This window comes from Aptenodytes forsteri, unplaced genomic scaffold (assembly GCF_000699145.1).
Source record: "Aptenodytes forsteri isolate BGI_AS27 unplaced genomic scaffold, ASM69914v1 Scaffold240, whole genome shotgun sequence".
Taxonomy (NCBI): Eukaryota; Metazoa; Chordata; class Aves; order Sphenisciformes; family Spheniscidae; genus Aptenodytes; species Aptenodytes forsteri.
Window position 1 is genome coordinate 98,580 of NW_008794855.1, and position 24,742 is coordinate 123,321.

General features: G+C 34.4%; 2 protein-coding genes across 4 annotated transcripts in view; one reads left to right on the plus strand and one right to left on the minus strand.

The window, feature by feature from the left end:
• Positions 1 to 24,742, plus strand: part of CENPP (centromere protein P) — a 169,426-nt gene that overhangs the window by 77,872 nt on the left and 66,812 nt on the right. The window lies entirely within an intron of this gene.
• Positions 706 to 18,380, minus strand: ASPN (asporin). The gene is made up of 8 exons (XM_009274612.2): positions 18,138 to 18,380; positions 12,288 to 12,558; positions 10,276 to 10,388; positions 7,802 to 8,015; positions 7,310 to 7,420; positions 4,846 to 4,939; positions 3,019 to 3,157; positions 706 to 1,864 (listed from the first exon to the last, which is right to left on the minus strand). The coding sequence occupies exons 2-8, from the start codon at positions 12,532 to 12,534 to the stop codon at positions 1,667 to 1,669; spliced, it is 1,116 nt and encodes a 371-aa protein (XP_009272887.1). The 5' UTR covers positions 12,535 to 12,558; positions 18,138 to 18,380; the 3' UTR covers positions 706 to 1,666.

Genomic DNA, 24,742 nt, shown 5'->3' on the forward strand with positions numbered 1-24,742 from the left:
ATTTTCAGTACTGATAACTGCTTTCCCCATGTTATTTGCTAGGAAATGCACTCCTTAGAAACATCTTCAGAAGCCAGGAGTAGGAAGATGCTTGGTGATCTGCAGATTTGTTTTGGGTTTTGCGTTTTGTTTAGTGTTTTTGTTTTTATATTGCCTTGAAGTGTTTTACAGAATTTCTGTTTGCAAAAACTGTTCTTCAGTAAAAGCCTCTCCTGGCCCACTCTCCCTCCTCTCCCCATGTGGTTTTGGGACTCAACAGCATAGTGGTGCTAACAAAATATTAAATACAAAGAGACCAAGCAGATGAAAAAAATCAGATGTTAGACTTGATGCTTACTGCTTAGTGTACTTAGGGAGGTGGTAGAAAGGCTGAGAGATTGGGAATTGCTTGATTTCTATGTAGTATTTTTCTTCCACTACTAGTCTGTGTTATTTCCCATAGCTGCTTCAAATAAAGTGTTGAATTTTTAACTTTGTGAAGAACAACAGTGATAAATGATCCAGAAGGTATGTGGATTTGGAAAAAGGAAGAATAGAGAAAATATCTAGAGAAGACTCAGGAGGTGTTTGGTTATAATCTCTCTGAATGTTTTGACATGTAATGTAATCATGTATACAAATGCAAGTATTCTTTAAGTTTATTTAATTTATTTTGAATCCCAATAGCAAATATACACTAAATAGATATAAAATAACCATTTCATACAGTACTGTCAGTATTGAGAATTCTATGCGCTGACTTACGTAAGAAGTCAGGGCAGCTGAGTTCCAGCTATCTGCTTGCATTCAGCAATTTTAAGGTACTTACATTAATGAGGGATTCTTAACCCGTGTGATGTCAAAATATAAAAGAGGAAAAAATTAAATGAAAAACATGATTACAATTGTTATAGATAAAAGAAAATGTTTGTGCTGGCCTAAAGGGAGTTTAATAATCATTCCTATTAAGCTTGAAGCTTATGATAAAGACTGAATCCTACTTTTTAATGTTCAGAGCGCATCAAATTATATTGATAGCAAAACATCGAAGGACATTTCCCTCTTAAAGTTGCAAGAAAAAATACTAAAAACTTTTAAAGGTTTTTTGTGTGTTAGTTCTTGATATGAAACCCGCCTTTGTCTTACTTAATAGATTATAAAAATATGTTCTAGTTTTGAGACAAAAGACCTCACAATACCATACCTTTTTATTGCATCTTTGCTGGTTATCAAAAATGGCACAAGAAGTTGTCCTTGAAGTCTGATAATTTTTTTTGCAACTTTTCTTACAACACTTTTTGGCAAAGGAAAAGGTCCTTACTGTGGAAAAAGTCACTTCCACTTGATTTTTAGAATTTATTTGAAAGAAAGAATCTGTTAAAACTATGTGATTTAAGTAAAGAGTTTATCATCTATAATAGGAAACATCAAATACAGTTTCCAGTTCCACTTCCAAGAGTCCTTCCATAAGATATAAAGGCTTTTGTTTAAATTATTTAAATGTAGGTTGAACATTGTCAAATAATACAATGGATCCTACTAACATACTGTTTCTAATTAATTATCTCTGAAATAGTAAATACTTTGTAAACTGGTTAAATTGCAGAAAAATGCCAATTTTACACTCTTTTCAAGTATTGTAGAACTGATTTGGACAAGTTGCTTTTTGAAATGACCAACTTGGATATCACTTGAGGAAATTTCCAAGTTGCACGCTGTTTCTGGCTAAAATGCAACGGAAAGTTGAAGGCTGAACCTCCCGGTACTTCACAGGATTATTGAAGAGGCTTATGCCACTGTATAATGCTTTCTTCTTTCTTCCTCTTGTTGGACAGAAATCATTCACTCCCAGTTTTGCAATATGATTAGAATGAAGGAAGACTACCTGCAGCAATAAGAAATAGTAAAATATAATAGTTAGTGTGTAAATGGGAAAAATAGCTAAACATTCATTGGCATATAGGCAACTGAGGTTTGCTATAAGATCAGTTGGATGCAGACCTTAATAGTAACAGGAATTAAAAATTTGTGTTAAATCTTTAAAAAATGTCTCCCTCCTGCCACAGTGTCTCCCACAAAAAAAAGTTATATGGTATTTTATCAGTGTGTTGTCAGAATAATTTGACTCTCTTCTCATGGAACATTCTCCTAAAATGCAGTTTTGTATTCTCTTATAGTAAGAATTATAATGATGCAGTATTATATTCTCCCATAATGCAAATTTTCAGTGATTTAATAAATTTCAAAAAGTAGTCTCTAGAAAAGTTGATATTAGAAGAGATTTGTTGGTATGGCTATAGGAAGAGATAAGTCTAATGCTGATGTGGCTTAAATTAGTAAAAAAAAAAAAAAAGGCTTGTGATAGAGTTTAGAATTTGTTAAGTAAAATAATGTACATTGACAAAAGAATTCTTTTGTATATCTAATTTTACATTACATTGTAATTTGATGTTTGGGCTTTTCAGAGGTAAAAGTTTTTACCAAATAGCTTATCATGTGCTCTGTCATCTGTGCATTTCTTCATGTTTCCCCATGCTTTGTTCTGCTCTGTGTCCTAAGTATATGTCGTCTTATAAAACATACTTGATTTTAATTGCTATTCCAGAATTCGGGAAATAAATGTGTTTTGAACGCATTTTATTGCAGAATGTATCTAGTTCTAAATACAAATTTTAAAATCTTATCATTTCAGCCTCATAAATAATTTTCTTTGGATTTAAGGCTTTTCAGCGTGGAAATGGAAAAATTTCCACTCTGGCTTGCTAATACAGAAACTATAATAAATCTGTAACAAACTTTCTGAAAACATTTTCTGGGTGTAGCGTGTTGTTTTCCTTTTCTTTCAAGGAAGTGTTCCTGCTGTTTGATCTTGTTTATTTCTTTAACTACATATATGATTTCAGGTTTTCCTAGTATGAGTCATGTCAAAATATATGTGACAGTTAATGATGCTTTTCAGTTATGTCCTAATCAGTATGGCAGTGTGAAAGTCAAACAACTTGTAACTACCAGAGCTTTCTATTAAGTTTAATATATGACCTGCAGATATTTCAGTTCAGGTAATCCAGGAGGAACTTTCTTGAGCTTATTTTTTTCAAGATGGATTTCACGTATACTCGGTATGTTGGCAAAACTTCCATTTTCCACATCTTTGATTTTATTATTCCCAAGGCCTAGCCTAGAAATAGTACAAGGAACATTTAATTAAAGATTAATTGAGATTCACAACAGCATTGAAGAGCATACTTTTTCTTTCCTAAAGATTGAAATACACAGGAGTAGACATAGGGGGGGAAAAAAGAACGGGAAAGATGATGAAATCTTACCTCTGATAGAAAAAAAACCCACCATTGATCTAACAAATATTTTTTCTTCTTAATTTAATCTTCACTTAAAGGACAGCAGCTAGCCTGATGTGAGCAGTTGTCCAGTTTTGCATGCAGGTTTTTCTACTTTTAGTGGCAAGAGTTAATGATGAGCATCAACCAATCTGCTTGTGAATAAATCATGCCTTTTTATCAAGTAGTATAGCTACAAAGTATACTCACAGTAATAAAAAGTGTGGTTCTAATAAATAGCCAAAGTGCAAGTCTTGTAAAGAAACAGTTATATATATATATAACTTAGTAAAAACCATTATATTTTAAAAATTAGCAGGACTGCTTTTTTCCTACTTCCACATTTTCCTTAATTGAGGCCTTAGTTAGATTTTTTTGCTATAAGACTTCAGCCTGCATGGCTTGGAAGTTGATTCAGAAGGTGAAGGCACAGGTCAGTTTGGAATTGCTCTTTCCACGCATCGTGCAATCCCTTTTTTCTCCTTTCTTTCTTGATTTCCTCAGAAACTGAAGTTGGTATCTAAACGCAGTTCAGTAGTTCCTCTTTGATAGTAGTTTCTATTACCAAATCCAAAGTTCAGTGCTGCTCAGCCGTATTTTCAGAGTACTTAACTGAGCTTTACAGAAAGAACTTCCTTATTTTGTCCTACATCGGTGATACATTCCTCAGAAACATGCATTTTTTTCTTTTTCTTAAACCACATCACATTTGGAAACAGTTATCAAGTTGTTTCCTTTACCAGCTACTGTATTTCTCTCAGGCTAGTTTTCAGGAGGTGGATTTATCTTCTCTTATCTTTTACCAGTTTTCCCATGTGTTTGTATAAACAAGACTTAAATTTCCCTTTTCCTGCCATCCTTTTATATTTTTCTTTGGGATGTGTATGGAGTGTCTCCTTCCAGCACACTTAGGCCTCCTCTGGAATTAAAAAGCTATTATGACTCTTAAATCCTATAAATTTAGTTGCAAGAAAGGCATTCTGTTCCCAAAATAAAAATCAGTTGGTGTTGCTGTATACCTCATTTTGGGAGGTGATTTGTGAGACGAGTGACCAAGGAGAGTGAAAATGCCTGGGCCTGATAGGGAACAGACTAGAGAAAAATACTGAATACTGTGGATAAATAATGTGACCACAAAGGTTCATATATTCTGAGTATGAGAAATACATGCAATGCTTAATTGAGGCATATTACTACTAGCACATTAAGAGATATTATATAAAAGTGACGCTATATTACACAACACCCAGGTGCCATGAGGTAAGAATTTATGATGATTACATTTTGTAATCAGATGCTGTTCTTAATATACACTTCTATTGTGAACTGTAGGCAAGACATGTAATAACAAGGCTAATAATGTTTGTTTTGGTTTGGTTTTAAGTTTGGTCTTATTTACAGCAGTTCTTACTAAAACACTTAGAATTTTTAGTTCTCTTTTCTCCCATTAACAAGAGAACTATCAAATAAGAGATCCTGCCAGGTCTGACCTTTTATTGAATAAAAGCATTCTGCATGGGGATTTTACCTTTGAAGATCTTTATACCGGTTAAAATCTTCAACTTCGATTGCTGTGATCTTATTGTCGTCTAAATGAAGTTCTAGTAGACTGGAGGGCAATTCTGATGAAAAGCAAATGCACAGCATGAGAAAAATAAGTCAACTTATTTTTGTTGGAATATTTATTATGTTCCAAACAGCTTCTTTCCTTTGTGTTTAGGATTGGGTGAAGAATCTGGGGGGGGTAGGGGGTTTCTGCATCAAAGAAATGGGTATTAGATACAAGTATGTTACTTTTTTTTTAAAAAAAAGGCATCGAGTCATCAACATAATTTGGTTTAAAATAGTAACTTAAAAAAAAAAAAGATGTGAAAGTGCATATGCTAATGTTAAGATTTCAGAGTTCCAAAATTTGGTATGATTTTGCTAGCTTTCTTTATAACGGCTTTCATGTACTTTTGGTTAACCTGTGAAAGATATAAATTGTATGTTGTGTGCAATTATCTAACAGTTGGTAGTCAAAATCCTACTCCTGTGGAACCTGTGACAGTTTTTTGTAGATATGTTCCACACAATGTAATAATTGCGCTATTATAGTTCCTAAGATGTGATCTGGGAGGAAAGCTTTCAGAATTCTCTACTTGGTATGCTCTTTCCCATGCCGGTACGCAGAATGTTTTCTCATGTGGTACCAAATAGTCCCAACTCAGAACTGTCAGTGAATCGACCAGGAATTGGAGAGTCTTTTTTACAATATCCTTTTAGTGAGGGCAGACAAAGATAGTCACAAGTTTGAATGTCTGCTTGCTGATCTTACGTTCAGTTTTACTAGCATCTGTCTAGATGGCACCCTGACACCAAGCAAGACAAACCACATATTTCTGTTACTAATATGGCTTAGGAGAGCACTGCTCCCATTGCTGTTTGTTGAAGCATTACAATACTGAAGAAAAGCGGTATGCTTTACAGTCTGTCTTTATGCCAGTTGACATGCTTTGGGGTTGGTTTGTTTGGGCTTTTTTCCGGTTTAAAATTCCACTGGGTGCTGCTTGTGTATGAGTTATGGTATTAAGAGGGAAGACTTCCCATCTGTCCCTTTTAGATTTTAAGCGCATTTTCTAAGTTACATTTTTCAATCTTTTTGTCTCATTATAACATTTGCAGATAGAAGGATCTACAAACTTAGTTTCCATTTGTGTAGAATGTGTTCACTATGAAATCCTGTTTGTTTATCATTTGTTCGTTTATTTGACACCACATATTGGACCTCATGCTGTGTTTCCTTATAGGAGATTTCTCTATAACAAAGACAAAATCTGAATCATTTTATGTACCTTTTTTTGTGCTAAGTGTCAGGAGATTGTATGTCTTTTTTTGTGTTGGGGAGTGTTACCATAGGCAGCCATATAGTTTCTGATCTTAAAATTACCTGAACAATTGGGGTGAGTTGGTTTTGTTTGTTGTTGGAGGTTTTTTTAGTGTTCTCTTCTACAGGGATGCTTTTGCATATATATCGGTCTACAAGAAGAGATTAAATTTAATAAGAAACAATTTCTTTATCTGAATGATCCAGAAACAAATATCTTGGGGCCAACATTTAGTTTCCCTGTAAGTTAATGAATGATACAACATATGGTATTATGCTTTGTTTCCTCCCTTTTTCTCTTAGCTAATAGTTTTGAGCAGTTGAAAATTATGAGAATTTGATTAAATACTATGTTGACCTACAGAAAATGCAGGTAGAGTATTGTACTGAGTTCCTTCATGCTACTTTTTTGTGTGTGGAGGTCAGTGATTTGTAAAGTTAGTGTTCTAATTTATTGCTACCTCCAAATCACAAGTTAATTGTTTTATACGAAGGAGTGATTTAATTTTGTAGTATGTTATGTTGAATTTAATTAAAATGTTAACATTAAATTTCATTTGGCAAAACCCCATCAAAAGATGTATAAAATGCTGTATTGGGTTTGCATTAAGGCAGTTATATTGCAGAGCGTATTTGAGCTACAGAGCTGCTTGAAACATTCAAAATTAAAGTTAGAAATTTTGAGGTTTCATTTTTAATTCATGAAGGAAGTGGGAATTCTGTATCCCTTATGACCCAGGTCAAATAGCAGGGGGTTTATCCTTTCCTTGTAAGGATTTTTGAGAGGCTGATGTGAAAAATGTGAAGTGACATCTTATTATAATTTTCTTCACATTGTTTCTCCTGAGAAGAGTCTCTGGATGGCTCTGAGAGGAGTGGGCTGCCTGACAGGGAGAAGGCAGGAGAGGGGGCTGGAGAGCGAGTGTGTGTGCACATGCATGCATGCTTTTGAGATGTAGAATTGGATACTAAATACAAAAAGAAAAATAAGGTAGGAGGTGGTTTGGTAGTAATGAATAATACAAAACAGAGTTTATGAACGTTTTAATAATCATATAGACGTTAAAGCATTTTATTTAGGAGTATACTGGTATAGGTAAAATAGAAAAGGTAAAACAAAGCATACCTTTAGGAATTGAAGTTAATTTAGCTTCTGCAATTCTTATATGATAGATATTTACTCCTTCAAAAGCCCCTGGCTCTATTCCATCATTGTCAAGAGGATTTGCACTCATTTCTGTCCAAGGGGAAAAAAAAGAGTATTTATGGCATAGGAATTTTGTGTATGTTAGAATAAGTTATAAACAGCTGATTTCATTTTATTTATGACTTCTGATGTCCTAAGCATTAATTAATGTTTAGCTTTGAATACCTATTCTGAGTGGTGGAAGTCACAGCTTCCAGTGAATAAAGGCTCTCTAACTTGGCTTGCAGGGTTACCAGAAAATCGACCTATGTAGCAACTTCACACAGAAATTAAATTGTGAAAGATAGTTTCCACAGCATGGATATTTCTTTAAGAGGAAATTGCACATTGGGAAAATGTTTGAATGAAAATTATATATAGTATGTTACATTTTTGATAGAGACGTTTTCTCTTCTACTTAATTGGACTTACCTAAAACATGTAGAGACTTCATTCCTTTAAATATGTCCTTGTGGATTTTCTTAACCTTATTAGCATGAATTCTGAGCTCTGCTAAAGTTTTTGGTAGATTTGTTGGAATCTCAGTTAGCTGGTTATGGGACAAATATAGTCGTCGTAGCTTCTTTGTTGGTTGAAAGGCTTTTGGATGGATCTTGGATATTTTATTGTTGTTCAAAGCCAGTGCCTATGAAATACGGGAAGACCAATACAAAGAAAATTTCTCTAGAAAGGAATGTTATGATTATGAATTTTAAGTAATGAATTTGATATATAATTTAACAATTAAGTATTTAAAATATTTTATTTTTCCATGTCCTGGTAGCATGTTCCACAGCATTGTACCAGCTACCAGGAAGGAAATGAACTCTATCCCTGCTGAAACCAGGACATTCCATCATACCAAACTTTGACACTTTGTATATACTTTGGGTATTTTACTCGATTATGAAAAGCAAAAAAGAACCTGGAAGCTGGAGCATCAGCTAGAAGGTAGAAAAAAACTAGTCAGAGCTGACAAGGTGCTGGTGATAATGAGAAAAATTGGAAAAACAATGTTTGTCTTCATATATTTTGTGGGATTATATGGGGGTTATATTCTGTTGCTTGTTGTTGTTCCTGAATGCAGACAAATTCTCAAAACTCAGAATTTCATCTTTTATTTCAGCATAATGCTGCAAAATAAAAGGTTTTTAATCTGAATTTCTTAAAAGTTAATGTCTGTATACAACTGATATAGAGACATGAATATATATTTTATTTGCCATAATTTTTCAACTCCTGTGAATATAAGTCTCTCTCTTGACTGTACAGTACACTAGTCCTTTTTTGGGACAGTTTTTTGTTCTTGGTTACTATGTGTTATCAGAGAACTTGTAATGAGTTACTACAAAATATGAGTTATTTGAAATTATTTTGCATGTCAAATCACATCTCTGCATTTCCATATCCAGACTATTAATTTTTGTTCCTTTTTTACTTCTTTGAGCCATTGGTAAGTCATCCGCTCTCTGGAATTGTGGGCCAAAAAAAAAAAAGTAGAGCAAAACAGAATGAATCTTTGTTTCCCAGAAAAAATGGGGATAGCTTAAGGAAATAAACAGGAAATGCTCCTTCCTAATCCAAGTTGCCATCTGTGCCTTTGCTAAATAGACTAGTACTCAGACAACTTGTACAAAGTAAACTCTGCTTTCAGTAAAAATTTTGTTAGGCCTTGCCACAAATTAAATTATGAGAAAAATCAAAGCAGCTCAGAGTTTTCAGTTATCATGTAATTAAGTGGTTACTCTAATATATAATGTGGTGGTTGCTGATGTATTCCAGTGACTTTCTCAGTCACTGGAGGTTAGTTTCTGTAAGATCTTTTGTGCTGAATATAAACCACAATTAGCGTGTTTATCCCTAACTTGCTGGTATAACCATTCTGTACCCAGACATGAGACACTTAAGAGGAATTGGAAACACTTTGTTGCAGGCAATTAATTTATGTGGTTCCTAATTTTTCTATCCTGGCTTAATCCATAATAATTAACAAGCTCATTCATAAACACCCAGATCAGGTAAATTTTCAGGTTTTGCTCAGAAACCAAATATGACTGAAAAGGATTTGTTTTACGTTGTTTTAATGTCTTTTTCATGTCTTTTTAATGTGGGATAGAATGTCATTAATTTGCAATAACTTGTGGAACAGATTTGTCATTTTTACAATGAAAATTTTAAAATTGTCAATATTCATTGGTACTGGATCTAGAGTGACATCTTATGGAAATAAGTATTCCAAAACAGATTTAGTCTACCTTTCCAGGCCTCTGAGACTCTCTTATTTTCTGTCATTATAAAAAGGGATTGTTGTGTACTGTAAATATCTAGATTTATCAGCTGCCAGTGGTACTATTTTAAAGACTGTCTGTACGTGCATACTTGAGCATGTTAAAAAATAGTAGTAAAGCACCCGACCTTTTCAGTAATTCAGTGTTGATCCGTTTTCTGTTCAGGTCAATTGGATTTATAACATTAGTTTCAGGGGTGTATGTGTTAGTTGTATGCTGTGTGCTTTTGAAAATACCTTCAGAAAATATTGTTCTAATTCTCCTGTGAGATTAAGTTCTTTCTGCTATTTTACAGCTAAGCCGATAAAAAAGGAGCACTTCTCTTGCAGCCTTTAAAATGTAGGGAGTGTTTCTGTGCATGCTAAGGACTAAATAAATCTTGAGGATCTTTTTGGTGAGATACAAATGGTACATTTTCTGGATGTTGTAGAAAGTAGCATAGTTCTTACAGCCCAAAGAAATTTGCTTCTTACTATGTGGGAGCAGTCAAATATGCAGGTGTTAGACTGTATTTTTATGGATACTATTGGAGAAAAAAAATACCATTTGTATTTTAAAAGTATCAAAATATTTCTGATTGCTAAATAAGATTTCAAACTTGGAAAATAGCAAGCTTACATAAAGTGATGTGAGTCCTTGGAGATCGTTTTCCTTGACCTCTTTAATTTTGTTGTTTTGAAGGTCAATCATACGAGTATCTGGTGGGATGTTGCGAGGTATTGATGTCAAACCTATTTAAGTATGTGACATAAACAGAAACATTATGTGCCTCTATATAAGTCCAAAGAAATTAACTGCTAAACAGCGAAACACAGGAAGATAGTTGATGATTGTGATGGGAAAGAAAATATGAAAAGCCATAAAGCAAAGGATAGAAGGGAATATTTGATAATGAGAGGAACTAATTATGTAAGAATGTATGACAAAAATGTGTGGATAGTTTCAGGAGGAACTGCTTCTACCCCTGACTGTGAAAAGCTTGCATGGGATGTTCATTGCAGATTCTTTGCATCTGTGAAGTAAGGAGCCTCAGAGCACAGGTGGTTCTACAGGGAAACTGCTTAAGTCCCTGGAGAAAGCAGCCCTCGGAGGATCCGGGGCTGTGGTTCTGTACTAAGGAACAGGGCTGTCGCAGTGGCTTTAAGGAATTTCTGCTCAGTGCTTGAATGCTCCTTTCTACCTCTGCACCTGCCCTATCCATTGTACTGGCACGGTTGCTTGTATAGCTGTCCACTTAACATCAGGGCTGAGAAATGTGGACAAAAGATGGTCTCCCAGCTGCCAGTACTTAATTACCAGTTGTATAAATTCCCCAATCCAGTTAATTGTTATGTTACAAAAACACTTCAGTTCATGTCATCTGAGATCCTGAATCAGCAGAAGAGACTAGCAAGGGATAGTAACTTTCTTTTCAGTGGAAATGCTGATGCATCAAATGCCAAATGCTGGTCCAGTTTATTAACAATTATTCCTGAATTAATGGGTTACAGTTATTTAAAGATGAAGTCTATTAATAGGGTTTTTTTCTATGTGTGAACTTAAGTTAAAGGGGTTTGCAATCTGTAAACCAGATGCAATAACCACAGCTTATTGTGTCAGCAAAAGTTCATTTTGATTCCTTAATAATGACACATTTTTAAAAAATGCAGCAATTTCTATATTGACTCAATGTTTCTAAGACATGAGGAGTCAAGGATTAAGTTTAGGATGGTGGCAGAGCTGTGAAGAGAACCAATGTCATTGTCACTGTGCTAGGTGGCAGGAGCATAGTCCTTTGATTACCTTGAATCATGGGAAAACGTCAATGAACACTAATTCAAATCGGCACTATTAATAATGAATGCATATTTAGGGACTAGTATGTATCTGCAACAGTGACAGTAGCAGATTTGCCTTTGGTTAAAATGTTACTAGTGTTGCGCACTTTAATGGAAGTTAAGCTGAGCAAATAGTTTGTATCCCACTTACGTGCTCGCATTAAACTTCCTTATGGTTTATTTATGGCCTCTTTTTCCTTTGTTATGTTTTCTTGTCATTTGACCTGTTGCTTTGTAGTTGTGAATGAAGTACTTCTTTAGCCATAGTCTTTCTTGAGAGAGGGGACTAATAGTTTGTCTAATGCAAACAGAAGATACAGCAAACTTTTGTGCTCCTCTGTTTGGATAGAACTTCATGGAAGTAAACGAAACAGGAGAAAGTGTAATCTAAAATGTAAATATGAGCATTTCTGCATTCTGTGATTGTTCTCTTAGTGGATAAACTAACTATTCAGTTAAATAGTTTTACAGTTACTTGTTACATATTCTAAATGCCTTTCCATTCTATGCTGTTATCAATAGAAGTCATTGCTAATGGAAGGTGGCTATAGCAGTTTATTAATTTTCTAAACTGATGCACATAAACTGGGAAAACATTTATGTTGTAAAAAGTGCTGGACACAAATTAGTTGCTGGACGTGGATTTGATATGGTTTGCAAGCCTAACTGAAAAAATGTAAGCTCCTTTTGAAAATGACTAGTATAGGAATATGTGAATGTGTGCAATTAATGGAGCTGTAGAATTCATCTTTTAAAAGGCAAATCCTCCAAAGGAGAGTCCAGTGGAGAACAGACACACAAATTCATTCTTACCTAGGTCAGAGCAATGGACAACTCTCACATAGCACTGGCATCCAAAGGGGCATATTGGGAATAGATCAAAAGGAATTAGTGGTATAATTGGTTCAGTGGTTGGAAATAGAGAATTGTCGTTGTCGTCGTCATCATCATCATCTTCCATATCTTGGAGCATCATATTCTTTAGTGTAAAATATGAAGGACCAATGAGAGGTTTGGCAGAGCACAAAGCCAAGAAGAGAAGGAGCGTGTATTCTTTCATATCTTCTTAATCAGGATAGCCAATCTTGAAGAGGAAAGTAAACAAACAAAAAACCCCAAACACAAGAATCAGTGAATGTGAAACAGCAAATAAATATATTGAACTATTTACTTCACTCCCTGCTACAGTCTGTGGTCCTGAAAAATGGTCTGTTATGAATATTAAGGTTTAATTAGTATATGAAGGATGAAGAATATTAAAAATCTTCTTTAAAATACAATATTTATATTATTATAAATGTGTTATAATAAATACTGTTAAAGTATTAATTCATCAGACATTAATGCCATAACAAAGTTTTTTAGTTGAGTGTAAAAAATAGTATCCTCGTTTGCTTCAGGCTTTGAAGTGTAATTTTTGTAGAAAATTTTACCAGAACTTGGAATTGGATTTATTTTATTCCTTCTTAATGAAAATATATTTTTAATGTGCTTATGTGCATTGCTTGTATCTAGACAATCAGGAAATACTTGATTAGCAATACATAAAATGCACTCATCAGGATACTCCCTAAACACTTCTAATAAAACACTTCTTATTCTAATCTGGAAAAATAGACAAGAGTTTTCAGTCCTGACAAGAGCTTTTCCCAAATTCCAGTCATTTGTATATTACTGCTATTGACAGAAGTTCACCTCTGTATTTTAATGCAAACGCATTTGTATATGACTTTTATTTGATGAGGGCTCTTTTCTCTGACAAGGGCTTGCAGATTATGAATCTGTGTCATTTGAAATCAGTACCTTAAATTACATCCAGAAAAAAGCTGGGCACCAATACTTCTATGTGCATATTTTTTCAATAATTTTTTTTTTTCAACCTAGCTTTGTTGTCCTAGGGCCTGTACATGACAGCTAGGCAGCCAGCTGAAAGGAGCTCAAAACGCACCATGCTTGAATTTAATGCCATAAACCCCATCAGCCTTCTAGATTACCCTTAACTTGAAAGTATCTTTCTTGTGTAATCAAAGGTCCTTCAGTCTGGAAGACAGAAAGATGTTGGATCAGTTAGGGTACCTTCAAAGCACAAAACCCCATGTCAGATAGCTACAATTATTTTTTTTCTGATGTTATTGAGAAGAATACTCAAGTTACGAAGTAGATTTGTCTTGTTGTCTAAAAAGTAGATTTATCTTTAGAAAAATATGGCAGATTCTGTCTCATTACAGCTGTTCATTCAGTTTCATTCAGCTTCTCTGTGTTCTAATTTTACCAGATTTCTTTTAGCCGCACCTGACTGGGAAAAACGAGGAGTCCAGTCCTACAGTATAGTGTGTTACCTGAGTAATGATGATACGTAGGTCAAAACCCTTAGATATTTTCTACATACTCTGATTTTATTCTAAAGATGAATTTATTGACCAAATAATCCTATAAAACTAGGCACAAAGGAAAAAAGAGATAGTAAGAATTTCCACAGGATGTTTTGCAACTCTGAGAGAGAAGACTGTAAATTCAGCCCTCAGCTCTACATTGTTCCCCTCCGAAGCCCAATTCCAGAAGTCATTTGGATCCTACAGCATGCTGTGCAAACCAAGAGGGGCTGTTGTAAATTTTATTATGCATATCCTGTTTATAAAAATGTTTCTATTTAGACTATCATAGACCTCTTTAGGGAAATACTAAACGGATGTCAATTCTTGTTTGATCACCTAATTAAGTGCTTGCTGATCTGTTTATAGCTGAAAAATGTCTTTATGTAGGCATTTTGTCGTTGGTCCTCAATCACAGGAAAAGCAGTACGCTGGTTTGTGCAAGGGTCTTGACTTGGCGTATTCAAAATTCTGAGTTTTTATTTGTATTGCTTTTTTCTATACAAGGTCATTTTGATGTTTCTTCTATGCGGTTCTTAACAGCATTAAAATGCTGTGTACTGCATACATTGCTGCTACTGTAACTGTATATGTTTCAGAGTGCGTAGAAAGAAAAAAGCTAACAGTATTTAGACCACATAAAATTCACCCTTTCGAAAAGAATGAAGTGACTCCTTCCCCCCAAATACGTGTCTGAAAACAGAAGCACAATATACTTTGTATCTTGCAGGTATGCAGCACGTAACTGTAAGTTTAATATTTATCGTAATCTTCCAGTTGCATGCTCATTTGAGTAGTGTGTGTATCTTTTACTGATTTAACAATCTCTTAAAAGAATCTTCACATTTATTTTTCCCCATATATTTAACTTTGTGTTCAAAATAATGTTCTCTTTCAATGCTCCTAGAAAGAATTTTATAGTTGTACTTGCAGTCCTATACAATGTGTTTTCTTGAAAGAGTCTTTGAATATAAACAGTGCTGGGAACAAGATTTGGAACCTCCATTTGTTTCTTTGGGGAGAATTGCGGTCCTGTCTGGCTGTACACCTTTGGAATATTTGGTCCTATCAATCTTGTATTTCAGCTTCAGCAAAACAGTCAAAATGTTCAATACCATTAATTAGTCATACCATTAATTAGGAGATGAGGATTTTGAAGCCTTTCAGACTTCCGAGTTCTCATTATTCTTGGACAAGTGCTTTAATGGCTGGGTTTTCACAGATGGGCCCTCAGGCTGATCTTCTTCCTCTGACTGCTTAGGTATTAAGTGACAAAACGCTCTGTGCTTTATTCAGTGTTGTTGTACAGTTTATGCGTATAGGATATCATGCGTCGTAGCATGATAATGTCTTGGGACATTAGTTTCTAAGTCCCTGCTGACTTCTATTTGTGATAGACACTGGAGGTAGTTTTACTGTACCTAAAAGGTAATCTTTCATGTATGTTCCTGAAATGCTCTTCTGGATCTGGTGCTAGAAAGTTGTCTTATGAAACAATTTAAAATCTGTTTCCGCACTTGCACCTGTAGCAAATGCATTGCATCCTTCCTTTCAGATATTCAGAAAGCTAATTATGATTTCAAACTATGAAAAGTTTGAGGCTGTGATTGGAGTAGTGGCCAATTTGAACTCTTGAAAAACACACGTTGTTCACAAACAGTTCTAGAAAAGTAGTGTTGAAATACGTCATTGATGAAATATATTAATCCTGTGAGTTAAATCTCTTGAAAACAAGTCCCTTTACAGAAGGAAGCCTGAGCTGTGATTTGTTTGTTTGTTGGTTTGGTTTGGTTAGGAAAGAGAAAAAGCCCTTGCTTCATCTTCCCGTTTTGCCATTAGGAAATCCTTATTGCTAATTGGCTTTGTAGTTAGGGGTGGTAATCAAGTTTGACTCTAGGTTTGCATTGGCCAAAGAACTGCCAAAGAATGGATTCCAAAGAACTGGATATTATGGAGGTTTTTAATTTTTTTTTTCCTGGCTGAGGTTTTGAGTTTCCCAGTAAATAGATGTTGATATGTCTCTGTAGAAATGCTCTGACTCTGCAGCTCATCTCAATGAACTTGTACAAACTTTCTGCATGCTTAAACTTCAAGAGTAAGAGAATGAAAAGAAAATTAAATCCTAAAATCCAATATCCTATTGATTTTTCTGGAAATACTTTAATTATTTTATCATGAGAATTTTATGAAATATTTAATTAGTTGTTTCAGAAAGTACAGTTCATGAATACAGCTGTACTAATGGCTCACTGCTGGCACTTGAGGCTGGTTCTGCTCCCAGGTACATACTTGCAGTTCTCTCATGCCAGCTCTTCTACTCAGGCTGTTCACTGAGCTGATTAAACTCACTAAACCAGCATAAAACTAATGTGAGCAAGAAATAAAAAACCAGCACATTCTTTCCGGGTGAACAAACTGAATCAGTCTGAGTATCAGAGCCAGCACAAAGGAATGGGTGGAACAGCCTGGTTTAGAGGGGCGGAATGTTAAACGGAAAGAGAGGGAAGGAGAAGAAGTGGGACAGCCATTCTTGACGTATGCGAGTTGTTAGACAGGCTCAGGTGGTCTGTTGAATAATACCCTGCACAGATGATTGTTGCTTGGACAAAGTCTGGCCTTGTCCATTCTCATTTTTACAGACTGGAACATTGAAGATGAGTTTGAGAAAGTGTGTAGCGAATTCAAGGAGGGCTCACGTAGTTCTTCATTACACGTTCTTTATAGCAATCCTACCTTTTCTTCAGTACAAAAAGCTTCTGAATAGCACCTTTTCACTGGAACGCTAGCCACCCCAAAGTGAGGTAACTGGATGTGGAGAGTACACTTTACATGTAGAGATGCTATAAGGCTGACTTTCTTTCCTGAAGTATGTAACAATCCTAAAATCACTGTACTAATTGTTTGGGACATACTTATCCTCACTAATGTGGTGATCTTTACCAAAACTCATCTTGCCAAACAGCATGTGGAAGATACGAACTTTTTATGTTATTAGTTTAGGACAATACTTATCATTTGCAACTAGTTAAATGCAGGCGATGTCAGTATGTTAACACGATTAAAACCTTTTAGCGATTGTTTAGGAAATTCCCATGTAAGTGTGCAATAGTTCTGTGACATGAAAATTCTGAACATGAATTATGGGAAGAAAAACACTTTCTGTGAGGACAGAAGTTACATTGTTAGTATGGGATATGTGCAGAAAAAAGAGTAAGTCTGGGTTCCTTGGCAGTTGCTTGCCAGTCCTGCAGCATGTGGTCTTTGTTGTCTTACCAGTTATGACACTGAAGGAGTTAATAGGTAAAGTTTTAAGACTTAAGAAGACTCTAAATTATATTTAGAAATCACTTCTGTTACCGGTGTATGGAGGCAAATTTCCTATGGCATTGTTTCTGAAAAGGAAATGTTTGAATGACACAGTGGTGGTCTTTACAGAGGCAAAGAAAAATCCCTGTGTTCATTAATAACACAAATCATTGCACTGTGCACAGATTTTGTCCAAAGAAAGGCAAGACCATAGCTGTTTTGAAAGCTATATTTAAAAATAGTTCTGGTTCTATTAGTCATTGTCCCATTCCAGAAATAAAAGGAGTTTGTTTAACTCTTTGTCTGCTCTACTGACTTACTTAAATTGCTTAAGAAAAACAAGAGGAAATTTTTTGGTCAGTCAGATTACTGAAGAAATTATTCTGCCTTGAGAAATAGTCCAATATTGAAGTTATGTAGTATAATAATAAATAGCATGTTTACAGAATAAGTTATGTTTAGAGAGTATTTACTTTTTAGGGAAAACACTGCTTGACTCTTGTGTGTTACTGAATATGATCTATGAGCATTTTTAGATTGTAGTTCGTCTACAGTTCACTCTTTCATGTGTTGTTTTTAATTACTTTGCTGTTATCTACTTTAAAAAAAAAAACAACAACTTGAATACCAAATTACAAAAAGTTAACACTGAGTTGTAACTATAAGAACTGCTATAACTGTAGGGTAGATTTTCATAGATTGTAATAACTGAGGAAAAATTTTTATCGTCAGTTGTTAAGTCTTTCTGACAAGTCTTTCTTTAATAGTTAAATAATTCCCTGTAGCTTTTTTTTTGCTTTGCAGCTCAGATGTAGTAAATACAGAATTATTTCAGCTGCAAAGTAGACTTGCAAATGTTCTAGAAAAAAGTGGTACTTCTAACTCTAAATTACCTGACATTATTAATCTGCACATAGTGACTGACAACCTGTTGCTTAATTCTTTATTGCTATTTAAATAGAATAGGTATTCAAACTGGACATACCTTGCAAGTTTGATAGTTCTTCTGGAAGCACTGTGATAATCCACCTGAGATCTTTATGTCCAGTTAATTCACATTAAAATAATAATAATAAAAAAAAAATACAGAAAAAGGAAGTTAGGCTGAGTTCTGTGAAATGGAAAGTAAATATAAAGAAAAATTCCACTTCCAAACTTCTTGATCCTCCTGGCACCGTGGGTGATACCAGAGTAAAGTGCTGCTTCAGATTAGCCCATCTTAGTACTGAAGAATGATATTAAGACGACTTGTTACCACTCATATGTTTTTCATCACTGCCTGTATTACAGCCAAAACTTCTGGCTTAACTCTAGACGTCTAGTGGAAGACTTTGTAAAACCTGTAGTTTAATAATAGTTGCCATTAGGCCATTGGAAGTACAGTGAGGTCCATTTCAGGTCATTCGTGCTATGGAATCACACTTCTTATTTTGTATATTTCATTAGCCATTATTCTTTAAAAAGTGTGACTTGAATAAAAGTATAAAACCTTAGCCAGTGGCGGAGTAAACCAATAGCCTATAGTGATCAGCATGTTGCCAAACCTTTCTAAGGTTATGAAATTAGGACTTTGTTGTGTAGTTATGTATAAATACTACCTCTTGCTTTCAGTAGACAACTGTCTGGCTGGGGAAGATGGTTCAAGAAGGTAAAATATAGATCAGATTTTATTAGTCAATATAGTTTATTTCTCTTGTGTATGAGAAATTAAGCATATCTTTTATTTAAAATAGGGACTATTTGCAATATTCTGTGATAAGGATAGAAGTTGTGAGCTTAAAACTGTCTTTGAGAATTTGCACTGAGTTATATTGTTTGTACTGACATGCACATCACAATATTTAGAAATGGGGTTATTCTTTGTTTACCTTGAGTAGGCTGCCTGTTTATGTATACCTCAGAAATGTATGACAAATTGAGTTTACCTAAAGCAAATGTTTCAATGTAACAGTTTGTGTCTTTAAATTTACAATAACTTTTATCTGTCCAATTTCATGCACATCTGACTTAATCTCTTTCTTTAATTAGCTCCTTTCTCTGTTAAGAGTCTGGTCTTGCTGCAGAAAAATAGCCTGGAAATTTTATTTATATTTTTTAATATACATGTAATGTGGGGCTGTTTACAAAATGATGGCTTAAGTCACATACTAGTTATTTTGTCTACTGTTACTTTCTTAAGGAAGAAAAAGATACTGTGCCAAAACTTAAAACTTTAGTGCTATCATATCAAACAAGATAAGGCTTGTGTTACCTGCTTCATTGGTTTTGCCTGTGTTCCAGTAGCATAGATGAATGATGAAAAAGATTCTCCCTATCACTTTTCCCAAGGAATAAAATTACAGTTTCAAAAGCAATCACATTCCCACATAAAAATCTGAAGGATGATCTTAAGCTTTTTTGAAATATCAACTTGCATATACCTGCATTCTCTTGCCTGCATTTAGAAGCTTCCTAAGCAAACACTCCCCTGTGTTTTGAATAGCTTGGTTTGGATGCATTTACTTGAGCAAATTCATATTAAATTGCTGTTTAAAAAAACCTCCAACACTTTCTTGGCTCTTTAATAGAAGAGAGCAGGGCCTGAGGGTTGTGATATAAATGTACTGGTTTCTTCTTTTTCACCACTTCTTTCAATAGTAAAGTGTTGAATCAGCAATTTCAGCTGATCCTAGTTTTGCAGCAATGCTCCCTGTTCCTGATGTTTAGCCGACATCTCAGTTTTGGATAGATACTTTTTTAAATTATTAGTTTCTCTTTTTAGTTGATTCTGGTGGTAGGAACACATTCCTGTGTATATAAAGTTTGTCATAGTCATACTACACAATGAAGCTGACATGTAGGTTGGTAGTATCTGGAAAAAATGTCACCATCTTATCTTACAATAGATTACCCATATATTTTGTACAACGTGTAGTATCAATATGGTAGAAATAAATATTGCTTACATTGACATGCTGTTCTTGCAATGAAACTGTTTAATATCTCAAGACACAGATTTAGTATTTTGATTGTGAACATAATTGGATTCTAAAATAAAATACAATACCCAGAAGTCACCTTTTCAGGTCTCTTGACTACCAGTTTCTGAACTTTAGATGTTAGCTGTTGATAGCAATACTAAAAACCAAAATAGGCCAGTGGTTCTCAATCTCTAGTTTATGAGCCTGTTCTTTTAAATGCTTGCGGCTTATTTCCAATTTACTAAAAACTAACTACTATTGCAGAATTCTTCTCCAGGATCACTGTTTCCAGTATACTTTAATTTTTGGACCCAAAGTCATTACATGAGCCAGCACAGTAGGGCAGCTGTGGAATTCTGAATGAAACTTGGAGTATGCAAATGAATGAATTGATGCTAGGCGCTTGGGTTAATGTTCCCCTCATTTTTTATGGTAAGACTTAGGTAGAATGTGTAGCAGCCATTCACAGGCTGTAGTTGCAGCCTTTTGAGGTAGGATCAAATGCTGCTTTCTTGGCTATGTTGTAAAGCAATTGATTTGAGGTGATGTGGTTGAAGATGCTATTAAAAGAAAAAATGGTATCTTATTGCTTCTGCTGTTTCATTAATAGTGAGATTTTGTTTTTAAATAGCCTGATAGAAAAATGTGTCTGTCACAATTGTTTAATCTGTGATGTTGGGGTCTTAATGAAGAGACATACTCTTAAATAGAAAGTAGTCTGAGGGTATTTTCCTTGCAAGCAAATGTATGTTTATTTTCCTATGAAATACGACATGTTTAAATAACTAAAAGATTATACAAGGTCAAACTGTTTCCTCAGACCTTTTCAGTGACTTCTACTTCCACCAATGAAAGTATTGGTTGAAAATTAGAATTCTATCTTGCCTTAAAATAGATATGTAACTTTTATGAGTAGTGGAGATTAATCGTAGGAGATTAATAGATAGGAGTATATCCAGCATGTTGTGGTTCAGAATACTGTCTTTCACTATGGTGAAATATGCAAATGAAAAAAAAAAAATTGGATGGTGTTTTATATTTAACATGATCACGAGTGATATAAAATGCTGTCTTGATTTCTTTATTGAAAAATGACTATATTTGTATTACTTTGTCTGAGCAAGCAAGCATATGCTGCCATATGTGGCTAATGCTTACATTGCAGTCTCTTTCTTAAGCTGATCTTGTATATGTTTGTTATTGTAAGGCAAACTAAGTACTTTTTCATTTTCTAGCAGTGTTTATAAATGTGGTTTACATAAAGTGATGATTCTAACATCAACTGCACAAATCTGTCTTGGAGACTGTCCATCACATTTTAATAACATGACATATTCCTTTCATGCTCACAACCAGTCCATGTGGAGTGCAGTCACATATTTTGGTTTTAGCTAAGTTTTGGCTCTTCCCAAGTTGAACTACACCATTTAAGCTAGCTGAGTATAGAAAAACTATTCTTCAGCTTCTGTAGTTCATCTTGATTCTTCAGTATTTATATGTAAATATATAAAACGATCATTATTATTTATTTTCATGCATGAATTAACTTCCACTTGCTAATACGTGCATACTTTTTTTGCATATTTTTGGCAGCTGACTTAGAAACTGCAACAAAATATACTGTTTCATTTTGCAGTCAAAGTCTTTAGTGCCTGGCATTTATTAGCAACATATCAATATTGAAGAGCAATTCATAGCTTGCTGTATTAAGAGATCATGTACAAAAAGAGCTATAAAGTCAAGTGTGCATGTACATGCATCCATGTGATTGTCAGGCTTATGTGTTTTATGCATGCAAGAATGTGGTGATTGGGAATGACTGGACAGGCAAAATAGTAACGTGAAGAGACAGATCTTATTTTTCACCCTTGTAGATAGTTTGTGTTGCCTTAGGAGAGTAAGTTAACTTTGTTCTACCTTAGGCTACAGAATAACAAAAAATATCTCTGTGTCAGAATGCCAATTTAAGAAGTCCCCAGCTAGCTTATTCCCACCTTGATGCTCATCGCCTTGGTCCTGTAACAAAGTTTGTGCACTTAACTGGATCAAGAAACTGCTCTGCCTGAAAAATAACCTGCTTGATGAATGAAGGTCTTGAAATAGTTTTGGTTTCTGTACATGTCAATTGTTAGTCTTGCTTTTGATGCTACTTACAAGTTTGGATTATGTTACATGGCATTTTTATGGAATATGGGTATTTATCTGCCTTACAGGCATTGGAAACACCAGACATTCTTTCATGGAAAATCAAACAGTAGTTAAAACGAAAACCTCTGCAACTGGTGCCAAACTACTGAATCACTCCGATAATAAGTTCTGAAGGAAAATTTTCTGTTTCAGAATACAAGCTGGCCTGAGCACAACATTTCCTCATAGAGTATCAAGCATTTACTCAGCCAAAGTTTAACAATTAAAAAAACCCCAACTGATCACCTGCAAATGCTGATTTTTTTTTTTCATTTTCCCCTTTGTTTTAACAAGCAGTATGAATAATATGGAGTGTAAATTAATAAGTTTTCTTATACATAACCTTTTGCTAGATTCATATTGTTCAGAACATAAAGGCAACATTTAAAGTGGTAACTGTCATCAATTTCCATTGAGTTGGTAGTTTTAAGAAAAAACCATGACCATCCAGTCCTTTGTATTCCAGAAAAAATGAAATAAAGTATTCAAAGTATGTTAGACTGCAAAGATTATTTAATTTAATTTAATTTGGTATTATGTTTTTTCCTAACTACTTATCAACAGAAGTAATTTATATTACATTAGAAATTCAAAGATCCAAAAGAAGGTGACTTTGACTTAGTTTGTGATAGACTGTTAGAAATGGAAGCAGTACATATCACATTTATAACATAGTAATTGACTACAGTTTGCACTTCTATGTCTAATGAAGACCATGGGTCCGTAAATGTTTGCATGTACTTTGAGCATATACAGTTTTGTAGATGGAAAAAGTAACAATATTTCTAGGAAGATCTCCAAACTAAATTTGTTGGCAAGTTTTGAACGACAGAATTTGTTACTTCGGAATAGTTGAAATGAAAGCTTTCAGAAACATTACTAATAAAAAGAAGGATATTATCTCAATAAAGAATTGATTTCCCTACCATATTAATTAACCTAGCCTGTGTTCTCAGATGCATGTTTGGTTCCTGGGAATTTTATAGGAGGGTCTCCTTTGTGTCTCATCGACACAATAGCAGTAACTCTGTCATGCAAGGTTGGGTCTAACACTAAATACATTGGGAGACTTCTGAAAAAGTCTGCTTTACTTGTAGTTATCCACTGCTGTTATGGTTTTAGTATTATTTTCTCGTAATTATGCTATTATTAAATCATAAGTATTATGTAATCTGTATTTTTTTCCCAAGTTGGCACTTTAAAGCAAATTTTATTTTTTTTTATTACTTATATATCATAAAGTGTTTTTCTGATTTTTATCATTCATTCTTTCCCCATTTCACCTGTAGGGGAAAACCACAAGTAAGCATAAGAAGAAAAGGAAAAAAATATAGACATTAAATACAAATTAGGGAAAACCAGCAATATTTGATATAGCGTAACAGATCTAATAACTATGCTGTTAAGTCTATTTTTTCACCAGTGAAAATATGTTGAGGTTCTGCAGCGGTTTGTACCAGTTGTGCTTACGTATTAAAAAATAAAACTTGTGTGTATAATGTAACCAACACATTCTTGGCATTATTCCCTCTGTGGGTATGCAGTATTCAAAAAGTTGAATCTGCTACAGCCTTGAACAAACATGGTAACTTTGATGTAGGCAGCGAGGGCCTATGGCTGGTTGAATCTAGGTGTGAGCGCAGTCTCACTTGCCGTTGCACATGCAGCGATGTGGTGTGGTAGGTGTTATAGCAGAGTTGACAAAAAAATCAAAGAATCAGAAGACAAAAACTTCTAAACTAAGCTAAAAGACCACGTAGAAACTAGCAGAGAAGTTAGAATTGTCTGACAGATATCCTAATATACTATTTTCAAAGGTATTTGTTTGGAAGTACAGGAATGTATTAGTTGAGATGTTTGGTTCCTTGGATGGTTTTGCGCTGCTTTATATCATAGATAGAAATTCACTAGATGATAGAAGTTACTTTTACCACTCAGTGGAAATATTTATGTAAATTGAAAGAAAACATATGTCATAATTGCATATTAACTTGCGGTATGGAAAATGAGATCTTTTTTGTAGAACAATTTGTAAAGCAGAGGCTATTATTTTTTTTCTTGAACGCTTATGTTCCACAAAGGATAATTTCTGTTTGGCTTGCCCGCAGCAATATGAAGTAGCTTTGACTTTAGAAAGTAAGCTTACTTACCAATGTATAGCTTTTATTTTGTTAAACAAGCAAACTACATCTTTGGTAATTTGTCAGCATACAATTCATACTGTGACTATACTTCTGTTTCATAGTTGTTATAATGTCTATATGTTTTCCAATTAATGTAAAAGATGCATGTCTCCTCACATAAAGCCATGGGCTATTCTTTGCTCAGAAGATTGGAAAGAAATTTAATTCAACTAAAGTGGAGAATTAATCAATGTTTCTTTCATTTAAGGTTTTACCAGAGGCTATCAAAATAGCCTTCAAAATAAATACCGAATAGGTAA